Genomic DNA, 14,332 nt, shown 5'->3' with positions numbered 1-14,332 from the left:
CCTTGTTTGTTCATTGCATAGAACTCACTTTGAACTGTTATGAAATTTACTTAATAGAAGAGACCAATATCTGTTTATTTATTAGAAATACAAAATAACATACCAACAACCATAGTAAACCGTAAATAAGTCAAAAACTAATAAAATACATTAGCTTTTGTTTTGGTTTATGCCCCAACCCGCGCCAGATGTTTCCTGGGGGAGCGCTTATCAAAAAGTGAAATCATACTATATCTTAAAAACCTTACATGGTACGAAATGCATTTTCGGATTCAGCGCACATCAAACCATAAGGGACACATTGTTTTAAGTCGAAGCAAAATTCTTGTTGTTCAGTGGAATATGTGAACTAGTGAACAAATAATGAATAGCAAAAACAAGATAGAATAAGTATTAAATAGTCGATGGATGAACAGCAGATGGGAGCTAGCTAGTGGGATTAGGGTAGATTTAATAAAGTATACTGTAAAGAAATGTTATTTGTAATGATTGTTAATGCTGGCACCGTATACGTGAAAATGTGAGGTCCACGTAAGAAATGCTGTGACGAAATATTATGACATATATCATATCATATGCTAGGATGGACTTTTCTAAAGAAATTTCGGTTCCGGAAAATTACGTAAAATCTTCTTCCCTCCCCTTCTAAGACCAATAATGAACGAAATTGACAGACCAGAGTTTGTAATAGATTTTTTTTATTTAAATGTCATTTCTGTTGTTTTTTGCGCATTTTTCATCATAGTAATAGTATATTTATTTAAAAAATACGCAGAAATATTAAAAAGGCCCTTTTCAGGCACGAACATAACTTTCAGGCATTTATATACATTCATGGCTAATTTAGGCGTTTTAGGTCCTATAGAATTTTAATAGAGGGATCCTGTTTACATTAAACGTGTATATATATATATATATATATATATATATATATATATATATATATATATATATCTGAATAACATAGTCTAGTACGTAGCAAACAAAATAGGTACGGGACTAAAAATCCATTCCCTACTCATAGCCTACTCTTAATATCCTGGCACGAAAGAAATTATGAACATATCACTAACTAACTAACTAACTAACTAACTAACTAACTAACTAACTAACTAACTAACTAACTAACTAACTCGTGCCTCTCCGTAGCATTGTGACCTAAGGCGTAGAATGTCTGAACTCTCGTTACAGAATGAACACTACTTTGAATCCTTATGGGGAAGGAATTTCCTCAAGAAATTTCGGCTAGTGTATGGAACCGATGCCCACCTAGCACCGTGATGAATTAAGGAAACTACGATAGGTAGAGAAATTCTATTTGGAAGGCCAGCTATAACGGCTAGAGGACCATCACGCTTACCATATGTTACCCCCGGAGTCGGATGATCGATCGTTCACCTCGCTGGGATGTGTGGACGTGAGGTCAGCAATCGGCTGCTGGTCAGCCTTGGTCATTCATGTCTGTAGCGCCACGGATTATTATTATTATTATTATTATTATTATTATTATTATTATTATTATTATTATTATTATTATTATTATTATAGGCCTAAAGGTAATATAAAGAGTGAATGAGTGTGAATATGGTACAGTTGCAAATCATAATAACTTATGTAGTATAAACCGTAATCGAGATATCATGCTATAAATTTTAAGTTGTGAAGGAAAGATGCAGTTTTTATCTCCATGGTCTACATAAATCTGAGTATCATAATGTGGCGAACAGCACAGAAAGCAGTGGGGCGTGTGGTTTATCTGAGCCAGGCGTTTCAGAGATCAGTATCAGCAGTAATGTCGCGGAATTAATTAGGCCTATTTCATTTTATCCCGCTGATTTAAATAGAGCGTAAGATGGTAGTGATCCTATTTCTGACGATCATATAAGATGAGTAATAAATTAATCCCTTCGCAATCATATCACTAAATGAAGTTACGTTAATGTAGGCCTACTCAATGCTTGGACCAGTAGTGATCTTAAAAATTCACACAGGCAATATATTGACTTTCCGAGATAGACTATACTTAAGTAAAAGTTTGTTTTACAGAACCATGGGGAATGATGAGAAACAACAAAGTATCGGTTCTTTCCATTAACATATTGAGGCCAATGATTTTTTTGTGTATGCTTTACGATAATGTACAGCAGGCATGTCAGAAATCAGACTCTAAATGTGCAGTTATGTGCGCGGATCGCCGGTCTGTGCGGACTGCACAATGTGCAGGGTTTTGACATGCCTGGTGTACAGTGAAGAAACACTGCCGTGGAAGATTCCGTATCTCTAGCAAAATTTGCATCTTTTTAGCGTAGTCGGTAACACAAATATACAAGCCGCTGGAATAACGTATATTATGACAAGCTTCAAAATAAGAAACACAATAAGGACCTCAATATGGACCGTGATAAGGATCACGTCAAGGACCACGATAATGTTCACGGCAAGGACGACGATAAGGATCACAACATGGTCCACAATAAGGATCACGACAAGGACCAGGACAAGGATCACGGCGTGAATCGCGACAAGCACCATGACAAGGATTACGATAAGGACCCCGACATGTGCCACGATAAAGATCACATACATGGACTACTATTAACACCACGACAAAAATCACGATAAGGATCACGATAACAACAAACAAAACAATGATCACAGTAGGAACCATGACATGGACCACGATAAGGACTTCGAAATTTACCAAGATAAGGACCATGACAAAGACAAGAAATACATTATAAAGACCATAACAAGGACAAGTGGAACGATAAAGACCATTACAATGGCAACAAGCATTATGATAAGGACTATGGAGAAACCAACAAGAACCGCTCTGAAGGTGATAAAGACAAGGACCACAATAAGGATTACGACATGGACCACGACGACGATCACGATAAGGACCACGACAAAAATCACGATAAGGACCATGACAAAAAACAAGGACTTATATAAGAAATGCGACATGGACAAAGACAAGGGCCACAATAATAATTACGAAATGGACCACGATAAGGACAAAGTTCACGATAAGGTTCATGACATGGACCACGATAAGGACCAAGATAACTAAGGGTCATAACAATGATAATAAATACCACGACAAGGATCATGATAAAGACAACAACGATAAGAGCCATTGCAGTGACAAGGATGATGATAAGGACCACAACAAGGACACGATAAGAGATATGACAAAGACAACAGTAACCACGATAACGACCGTGACAAAACAACAAGGATCATTATAAGATCTACGGCAACGATCATGATAAGAACTACGACATGGATTACGATAAGGATCACAAGTACTAAGACACGGATCATGACAAGGACCTCGACAAGGACCGTGATTCACGTCGTAATATTTAGGCCTATCGTTGACCTTGTCGTTGACCTTGTCATAGTCCTTATCGTGGTCTTTGTTGTCTTTGTTAGGACTCTTATGCTGATCCTTGTCTTTGTCGTTGTCCTTACTGTGATCCTTGTCTTTGTCATGGAATTTATCGCGACGATTGTTGTCTTTATTGTAATCTTTACCATGGTCCTTATTTTCTTTGTCAGGCTCATTATCGTGGTCTTGTTCATTATAGTGATCCTTATCGTGGTTCATTTCGTGGTTTTATCGTGATCTTTATTGTGGTGCTTGTCGCAGCTCATGTTCTGATCCTTGTCGTCCTCGTCTTTGTCCTTGTCGCGATCCTTGTTGTTTTTATCATGTTCCTATAGAGTATTCCATCTTAAGAAACAAGCATTGGTCTTACGGGTCTCGGCTAGTACACTGTTGCCGCAAGATGCCTCCGTTAGTAGAACGAGTGAGGTATAGTATCTATATCTTATTCTCTTCCTAATACGTACTGCATTCTAGCAAAGTTTATCGCACAAGATAGGTACGTTGATTCCGTCGAAATGATAAAAAAACCTATTAATGCCATAATGATGCCTGCAAAAACGTACATTATATTTTATATACATTATAACTAGACTTCGGATATTTAGGCCATTAACCAACTTTTAGACACCTCAACTAGGCTCCATAATGATCGAAAGTAAGCATTAAAATACAGTTTTAGGGACCTAAAACGTTACTGCAATTACAAATAATAATAATAATAATAATAATAATAATAATAATAATAATAATAATAATAATAATAATTCATTCATAGTGTTCTTCCCAAGGGCAAGTATTTCACTGCAAATCCAGCATTATCCAATCTTTCTTATTTTCTGCCTTCCTCTTCGTCTCCGCATATGATCCATATATCTTAATGTCGTCTATCATCTGATATCTTCTTTTGCCCCGAACTCTTCTCTTGTTCACCAATCCTTCCAGTGCATCCTTCAGAAGGCAGTTTCTTCTCAACCAGTAACCCAACCAATTTCTTTTCCTCTTTCTGATCAGTTTCAGCATCATTGTTCAGTTTCTTCTCAACCAGTAACCCAACCAATTTCTTTTCCTCTTTCTGATCAGTTTCAGCATCATTCTTTCTTCATCCACTTTTTCCAACACAGCTTCCTTTCTTACTCTGTCTGTCCATTTCATATGCTCCATCCTTCTCCATATCCACATTTCAAATGCTTCTATTCGCTTCTCTTCACTTCGTCATAATGTCCATGTTTCTGCTCATACAATGCTACACTCCACACAAAGTACTTCACTAGTCTCTTCCTTAGTTCTTTCTCCAGAGGTCCATTTTCTATTAAAAGCTTCCTTTGCCATTATTATTCTTCTTGACAGCAGCTTATGTTACTGCTTATAGCACACCCCACGTATTTGAATAATAATAATAATAATAATAATAATAATAATAAAACTGTTATTTTATTGGGTTAAGAAGTGCTTAAAATATAGACTTAAGATTATGTGCAGCACATGTTTACCGTTATTAAATGTTAAGAAGCGCTTATAATACAAATTTAAGATTATTTGCAGCACACGTTTTCCGTTATTAAATGTTACGGAGTGCTTATAATACAAAATTAAGATTATGTGCAGCACACTTTTTCCCTTATTAACTTCACACTTTAATCAAACAAGAACCTAAGATACATATCTAATGCCTTTGTTGTTTTGCTGACTGTTAAATTTTGTGTACTTCTTCAAATAAGCGCCGACATGGTTCGTGTTTTAACAGTGTGAAATCTTAGCCTCAACTGTACCACCCCTACTTGTCTGTTAAGTTTTTTCAGCGGATATGTTCGGCAAGCGAGCGGAAGACTATATCAATTTAGCTGTTACCTCGTCAGTGGCGGCTCCTGCGTATTTCTTAAGAGGAGGAAAGAAGGTAACAGGACGAAATGACATCTTCTTGAATGAAACATGCCACAAATTAGCCAACATGCATACATGTAAGACCAGGTAGTGTTGGGGTTGGCCTTCCCTTCTGTATAGCAATAATCTGTTTTTGTAAACTGAGTTTCCTAAATTTTCAAAAATATATAAGGTTTTCACTTCCAGTCATTGTTGAATAATTGCACAAATTAACAATTACAAGGAAATTCACCTCGCAGCATTTTTCGTGCACACTACAGCATCACACGTGTTGGAAGAGACTATAGCCTCTAACACGTAATCGGAACCGCGGAAATGGGAAATAATCTGAGGAAACGAGAACACTGCACCCACCCACGTGATCTGTGTTGCCACATGTACATTTTACAAGTTCAGTATCACATGCTTTTGAAGAATATCAGTTCTTGTAAAGTCATACTACCATTATAGTTCAAAGTTGCCGGTGGCCAATTTTTTATGTTAAAAATAATGTAGTACTACTTTCAATTTCAAATATATTTGTACAAAACTGACAACTTGGCTGTTGCCCTGTCTAGTATACACAATGAATGGAAGTGAATTTCAGGGGCCAAAAAGATCTACGATACTAACGTAGAACTACTTCCTCTTTGTTTTATATAAACCCGATTTTAACTTTCAAATATCATTGAAAGTTTCAAACCATGAATAGTAGCCTATATAAAGTGCAATGAATAATATTTTTGATTTATAATTTTTAAAAAGTTTATATTATGGTGTCTTTTATAGCGTTGCATTAAAACTGCCTTTATTGTGCCTCCTCCTAGATGTGTTATAGTCTGGTTGAATGCAAGATCGTTAGATGGCAGCGATAACGAGCTTGCTGCACGACCAGTCGGTTTCTATTTCCCGCCCATGCGCTGATTCAGAGGAGGATCTCCTCCCTTTCTGTTCATTTACTCGCTTTAAAACTCTGCTTCTTTCTCTGACCGCTAGTGCGCTGTTGTCTATGTGTGCTATCTGCAGTAAAAGAGGAATGGCTTGACTTTCCTCCACACAAACAATCTCGCATCCTTCTCACAGTTTTCTACCAGCACATGAGCGCGCGTCGTTTAGAACTCGTTCAACCGAGGTTTTCTTATAGCTGTGAACTTAAAAATTATCGAATCTTCCTCGAATTTCAAGGCACATATTTTATTTGGTATTTACTTTCAAAAGAAGAAAAATGTGAGGAGGACGTTCCTCCCTTCCCTCCCCCGAGCAACCGCCACTGTACCCCGTTATTCGTAAATTAAATATATGGTAATTTTAGAGGTGTAACACAATTTTAGCATAAGAAATCGATCTAGTTCTCAATTAAACTTTGGAATTAAATGGAACTAATTAATTCCCATTTCTCAAGAAAAATACTTATAAATAGTTGATGGAACAGCTCCATAATATGTTCAATGCTATTTTCTTAAAGTGGAATCCTCTATACACTTGTCATTTCAAATAACAATGTTTTTCCCCTTTGGCAAGTGACTATTGTTTCACACGGTAGATATTATATTCCTCAAAGCGGGGTCTTAAGATGCTGTACGGCAGCCTGATCGATCACGGATGTACTCAGGATATTTTCTACCGAGGGCCATGTAACTAATTTTGAGGTGAGCTATATTATAGTAGAGGAGGCAAGACCTGTCCTGTAATCATATCATGCATGCCGTGGCTATATCATCAATGGGTATAGTCCACACCTGTGGAGTAACGGTTAGCGCGTCTAGCCGCGAAACCAGGTGGCCCGGGTTCGATTCCCGGTCGGGGCAAGTTACCTGGTTGAGGTTATTTCCGGGGTTTTCCCTCAACCCAACACGAGCAAATGCTGGGTAACTTTCGGTGTTGGACCCCGGACTCATTTCACCGGCATTATCACCTTCATATCATTCAGACGCTAAATAACCTAAGCTGTTGATAAGGCGTCGTAAAATAATCTACTAAAAGTCAATGGGTATAAAGTGGGAAGATGGATGAACTTTTGTGTCAGTAAATTCGTATAATATTAACCATCATGAAACAAACTCTCTTCCTGATAGCTCATTCTTTCCCCTGTCACACAGCTCATATGCCACGTCTTACCTCCTCATCTATATAGTAAAAAATTGGTAAAATTGTAAACTTACAAAATTGTAACTTATTCCACATCTTAAAGCTTCAATACTAATGTATGACATATAGAATACAGTAAATGAATGAAATTATATAAAAAACACTTGATTTAAAGCCTTCTCGAGGAGGGAAAGTTAGCACTCTCACTCACATGTTTTCCCTCTCGGAACGTCTTCCTAAATGGGCCAGGCTATAATATTCTTCAGTATTTTGAATGGGAACCTGCCTGCGGTAAGGCTAAAAAACTGGATAAATGTCTGTTTCTCTATCTTGTCTCGGTGGCTGATAAGTTAATATTTAAATGTATAGTTATTTGAAATAGGCCCAAATTTCTTAATGCTTGTTGTTAAATCATTTTTTAACTTCATTTTAATTGTTAGTTTTTATTATATATGCATTTACACTGTAAATATATGTATATATGTATAATATATAAATGGTGTAAATGCATTCATTAGATTAACGTTTATAATATTATAGCCTACGAGTCATTTGTAATTTTATATTGTCTGTGATCATTAACACTTAATCTCAGGACTCTGTATAACTCTATTTCAACGTTATTCAGACAAAAAAAAAACCGTTAGTATAGATTAAGAATCGAACTCGCTCTCTTCTGCACAATACGCAGAAGTCTTAAGGTGTAATTCCTATGATGCGGCTGACGCACGCGGCTGACGTAGTGCGTCTGACGTTCACGGCTGACGCATTAGTAGGCGATTCCTATGAAACGTCAGAGGCGTGCGGTCTTTTGGTAGTGAGAGGATACTTGCACAATGAGTGAAAGCAATTTATTGTTATATTTGAAGACCTGACATTCTAAATAAGCGAAGTTCCAATTTTTCAAATTTCATTTTATTCAATCTAAGGAAGAAACATCCATATGAGAATATGATATTAAATTGTCTTTGTTGTAGCTAAACTGTAAGTGTCTCATTCGTGCGCCAAAAGAAGATGTTATAGGTATCTCAACATGCATTGCGCAGCGTGTTCTTCATCAATATCTCAGAAAGTTGTTTTTTTTTTTTTTTGCACTTAACACGTTTAGAATGTTAGGTCCTCAATTGCTATTGGAAGGAAATGAAGGGGAAGAAATTCTGCTTCATCAAATAAATGAGGGAAACGCTGAAGTATATCCCATATTTAGAACAAGGCGTGAGGAAGGTTTTTTACAATATTAATTAATCGGCACATGTTACAAGATGACAAGATATTTCTGGAGTTTTTAGGCTAAACATTGCTCAGTTCAACTATGTTCTCGACCTGATCAAAGACGATCTCAAGAAAGATTCTTCAAGTAGATATCTGTACCCTATAACTCATGAATAAAAGTTAGCCATAACACTGAGGTATGTAAAGTATAAATGCTTTATAGTAGTATTGTAGTAATATATTTAATCAATTTTTTCTTGCATCATTGAAATGTAACAATGAAAAAACTGTAAAGTAAAAATACTTTATTTGTATAAACTGTAGTAATTTAATCAATTTTTATATTTTAACACTGAAAAACAATCACAGTGATTGGAAAGTTGCCGGGTTTCAAATCCCGTGTAGTCATACGAGTTACGGACGATTGAATGATTGCTGATATTCAAAGTTGATCATGTCATCCAACTACTAATGCTTGTTGATGCTGAAGGTTCCGATGGCAAAATGAAAGGCCTTGTGTAGCGACTTTCCAAAACCATCTGCATTGATCTCATTTTCACCTCATGAATCAAATTTGATCTCAGTTTTTTTTACGGATATCGCAATACTGTAATCAATGTCATCATCGTGATTCTGATTCAAACTGTCAATGATATTTTTTCTATCGATACGCCTATCCTCCAGCAAGCCTATAGTTTTTTCGTAGTGTCTTTGGCGTTTACTTGGTGGTCGTAGTGAATTCACCGTTCTGTCCACATTCTGTGTTGAAGTATCATTTGTGATTTGAGAAGTTGACGGTGCACCAGCGTCCTCCGCTGCAGTGTCTTCCATAATTAGTACGTCGTCTTCTTGAGTGCTTGTATCGTCACACTGAATATTGGATATGCTTCTGTGACATTAAAAATAACAATTTAATTGTTAATTAAGTTACTACACTTCACAGTTTATCGTGGTTTAGACTTTATTATGAACTAGACCCTAATGAACCACCACCATCTAAAAATCTTATACCACTTGCTAGGGGTGTTGGTTTTGCGAATATTGATGGATTTTATGTGCGCGATTCATTTACGAAATATTTCAGTAGTCACGCAGGGACAGTATACTGGCAAAATAATCGTATTATTAGAACTTACTAAGCTAGTTATTTACACATTGTACAACATGTTTACAACAATACAAATGTGTCACATAATGCTAATAAACTATATACATTTAGAATAGATTATATTTTTCTTACCTGATCTCTCGACAAATTCTCCCATTTGTTTCCAAAGGTAACCATGAGTGAATTTTGAAGAAATTCTCTCAAAAATCACAATCTTATTTTTTAAGTCCATACGCCAATTTTAAAAGCCCCGTGGTGCTTTAAATTCCAGCTGCGACACGCTCAGTTTTGCGTTGTTTTCTCACACTTTCAATTTTCAGCATTTTCATTCCTATAACATGCTCCTTGCGACGCAGATTTTGTGATAGACAGTTGAAAGTTCAGTTCAGTATTCTTTTTTTCAGTTTCTTAATTTTTTATTAAAAATATTATACGATATTTAAAAAAAATTATAGAAGCTTATCTAATCAATCTACACGGAAATCCAGGGCAATTTAAATAAGTATACGTGTGGTGAGGCTTTGCACAAATTATGAGAACGAAAAAAAGCTTTCGACCAGTTTTTCATCTTCCAGAACGGTAAATAAATCTACTGCATCAGACATTATACAGCAAAGCAAGTAGAGACTCTTTTCTCCTAGACGCGTTGCGGCTTCGTCTGTACTGCTCTCGAAGAGGTACAGCCGCGCGGCTCAACTTACTGCGGTCGACGCAAGCAGCTGACGCAGCATAGGAATCATTTCCCTAACATTCCATTGTAGCAGTGTAGTGCGTCAGACGCAATCCGTCAGCCGCGTGCGTCAGCCGCATTATAGGAGTTACAGCTTTCTATGGGTGCTATGCATAGACATTTCGCTAGCCCGCGCTACGAACGTGCTAAACTAGCCCCGGCTATCGACGGGTTACTTGAACAGGATTCATATCATATCATATCGCTAACACTGGTTTATGAATACGAAAAACGTTAGTTCGCTGATCATCCACCGGAAGCCCGGGCTAAGAATGTCTATGAATAGGCCCTGAGTCTAAGCTATTGAGACGATACGAAAGCTTTAATTTCTGTACGGAGTGTCGATCTAGTCATGAAGGTTCAAATGTCGATTTAACTATATGATTTATGTATATATTTATCTATTATTTACGTTATATTACCATATTTATTGTAGTATAAGTTAAGCCTAATTTCGGAACGATTGTAGCAACAAACCAAATAGCCTGAATTTAAGTAGCTCAGATATTCTTTGTCTTGTATATCAGTGCTCTGGTCTCTGATCATGCGCAATGTCTTACATCTGAGACTTAAGAATATTCCATCGTCTCATTACTTTTTTGGTGAACTGTACATTCTTTACTATTTTGTAATTACGTAAACAGTAAAGAAATTAACTGTGAATGTTATATAAGTTTCATGGTATTAAATTTAGGTTGTAGCGTCATAAAGAATTTAAAATAAAACAATTTTCGTAATTAATTCATGGAATACTTTACGTTGTGATGTAGAGTAATTTGATCGAAACGTACCTGATGAGATGTTTTTGTTTACATTCTCCTTTCGCAATTCTTGCGGAGTGGATAATTGGAGTTACACTCACCCCCCACTGCGGAGCAATGACTTCAAGGAGTACTGCAACTCTTTGCAGCGTTGCAACACTTTACATTTCGGATTCTCGAAACTATTGGACGCATCAAAAAACTTATTTGACAAAACCTGTTCGGATTGACTTGATTTATTATCTCTGTGAATTAATGAAATATATATTTTTAAACTTATGTGAGTGTTATTTCTATGTATTTATCTTTCCGCAATAACTTGTAAGAATTTTAGTGTTTTTTTATTGATGCTCGTGATTCACATGTCTTAATAAAATCCTTGTTTTGCAGTGAAACATGGCTCCGCAAGAAAAAGACGTGACACAAAACGGCTTGCCCTTTACTCAGACGGCACAGCCGCTACCAGAGCAGACGGTCGTCATCTCAGGATTGGCTGGGCAGTTTCCTAGGTCTGAGAATGTGTATCATTTTCGCGACAACTTGTTCAACAAAGTAGATATGGTCACCGACGACAACGGGCGCTGGAAACTTGGTCAGTATGTGTTAAATGGAATTAGTTTCGGATGAAAAATATCGGCAGATGTGAAAGAATCGTTGGGATTTTAAAAATGTATGTTACTTTGTGATTCACATAAGAAGTGCCACCTGTTGTTAAAACATACGTTTTACAAAGATAAAACATATATATATATATATATATATATATATATATATAGCGCCTTCAACTTAAGACGCAACTCAGACACCGCCGTACTCTCAAGCGGTATTACCCAACGACGTTGTGCGGTAATTGAACTACTAAGATGCCCCGCATTTAGTGTTAGTTTTTCTTCTGTAAAATTAATGAGAATGGTGTATATTTCCTTACCTTAAGACATAAAATGTTCAAAATGACCTCCGCCAGCTTCAATACAACGCTCACACCGACGAAGAAGATGCTGAAATATGCGATCCAATTCCTACCTTGAAATGCTGGAGATCACGGCCCGAATATTTTCTTGAAGTTCCTCTAATGTATGAGGATTGTTCATACATACACTTTATATTTTAACATACCCCAAAGATAAAGGTCACATAGAATAAGATCCGGGGAACGCGAGGGCTAATTAACGATCACTTGGTAACCAAACACATGCCTTAATTCCTGCATAGATCGCTCGGCTATATGTGCTGTTGCATTGTCTTGCATGAACCACCCATAATTTATTTCGTCCTCGTTCATTTAAAACTTTGAGACAATATATCATTGACGTAACGATGAGAATCTACTGTGTTATAATGGAAGACTGGACAGATGCTCTCCTGAAAGTGATCGCACACTACACACCCACCTTAACATCATGCAGAGGTGCTTCATGAAGCACATGGGAATTATTGTCGCTCCAGTAACGATTATTCTGTGAATTTACATATCCTGTTAAATCGTCAGTCTTAAGCAAGTAACCGAGAGTGGAGGTTGATTTGTGCAAGTCAGAGAGAGTTGTGTAGTAAAGGCATTGATTTGTGTAATAAGTGAACGAAGCCGGAGTAAAATGGAATCTATTCTGCGCTTGTAGTGTTCAATTAAATTGGCATTTGGACAACATAAACACACTTAGCGGTAGGAAAAAACACAATTATTGTCAGTGTCTATATTTGACAATAATTGTAACACAAGAAACAATAGACTTACTCAATTATAATTCACAAAGCAGTCGTTTGTAAAGAATAATTTATTTGCATGATTTGTATACAGTATTTGAAGAAAATATAAATATTGCAGTAATTGCGAAACAACAAAAAACGAACACAGTATTTCATTTTACGTAGTAGGTAGTGATTATTTCAAAGTAATACTCTTTCATTATTCGTCAATCATTATTGGGACCATTGGTGCACAAATGTTAAAGAAAATATTTTACTCCCAATTACATGCAATAGGACATTGTGAGGCTTTTACACTGGAATCATTTCCTTGCTGTATATTAATATAAATTCACATTATTATTAATAAATTGGATAAATTAAGCTTGAATTTAAATTTATATATAGTTTATTTGGAAAACGTTGAGAGCAGGTATAAGCAAGTTGGGAGCGTTACTGAAATAAGTTAAAATAGTAGTTCATAAGCTGTGAACCAACGACATTTTCTTTATGCCAGGTTTAAAGATTTATTAACGTAAGTATATTAACATAATAATACAGTAACGTGAGATGGAAAATTCGCCATTATATACTTTTCCAGAAAAATTTTCCGCCTTACAAATAGTTGCTTTCTTCCTTCCCTTACAACCTCAAGACCCTCAGATATATTCACTCAATATTCTCATCACTTATCAGTTTATCAAATAAAAGTCGTAAATCATCCAACCTTTGATGGCTGTGTTAGTACAGACTCCAAAACAACGCTATTGTCAAGTTCGTTTTGCTGTAAGAGTACTGATTAAGAAATAAGCGTGGGCGAATATCATATTTTGAGAACTTTACTGATCTGATCTAAACTGTCACAAGACTATTACCTCGACATGGGCTGATGAAAACCTTTCATTTTAAAATGATTACTGTTGGCTGAGGAAAACATTATAATATTTGTGTTATATAATATGATTCGTGATTTCTCTTCTTCGTTATATCTGTGGACTCCTCTTTTCATTTCTCATAACGCATTTACAATTATAGCTCAATGAGCACCCGTACTGATCTGTGTTACTGAAACAAAAGCTGTTCTGCTACTGCAGGTAATGTACAGCCCTGTCGCGTTCCCCTCCAAGCCGATTCACTCCCTCCAGGTAGGGGAATAGGAACTGCACATCGCACAGAGACAGTTGCACAATGTGCGCGACTGCACAGGGTTTTGGCATGCCTGACTTAGAGGATGAGAAGGAGAGAAATAATTGATATTTTTTGGAGTAGAAGAAAAGGACAAGGAATAAAGTGGTGAAACATACGAAAAGATAATAGGAGTGTGTTGGGAATGTTTTGGAATGTATTAGAGCGACGGATAAATTGTGGATGTATTTAGAATAGGTAGAAGAAATTTAAATCGTAATTCAGATCAAGTTAGGCCTATACTAGTGAAATTCAAGAGCTTGATAACTAAGGATAACATCGTGAGAAACAGAAGGTTGCTAGGGAACACT

The 14,332-nt window shown here is 36.5% G+C and overlaps 1 protein-coding gene across 4 annotated transcripts in view; it reads left to right on the top strand.

Moving 5' to 3' along the window:
• The window catches only part of LOC138696405 (fatty acid synthase-like), a 260,583-nt gene that overhangs the window by 72,363 nt on the left and 173,888 nt on the right, over nt 1-14,332 (top strand). For 3 of the 4 annotated variants that reach the window (XM_069821328.1, XM_069821325.1, XM_069821327.1), the window contains exon 2: nt 11,544-11,745. In XM_069821328.1, coding sequence (XP_069677429.1) covers nt 11,550-11,745 — 196 coding nt within the window. In that variant the 5' untranslated portion in view covers nt 11,544-11,549. Of the gene's footprint in view, nt 1-1,404; nt 1,423-11,543; nt 11,746-14,332 lie in introns of those variants that run through there. The other variant, XM_069821329.1, reaches the window with a different exon arrangement.

This window comes from Periplaneta americana, chromosome 3 (assembly GCF_040183065.1).
Source record: "Periplaneta americana isolate PAMFEO1 chromosome 3, P.americana_PAMFEO1_priV1, whole genome shotgun sequence".
Taxonomy (NCBI): domain Eukaryota; kingdom Metazoa; phylum Arthropoda; class Insecta; order Blattodea; family Blattidae; genus Periplaneta; species Periplaneta americana.
This window is presented reverse-complemented; position numbering and strand designations above follow the sequence as displayed.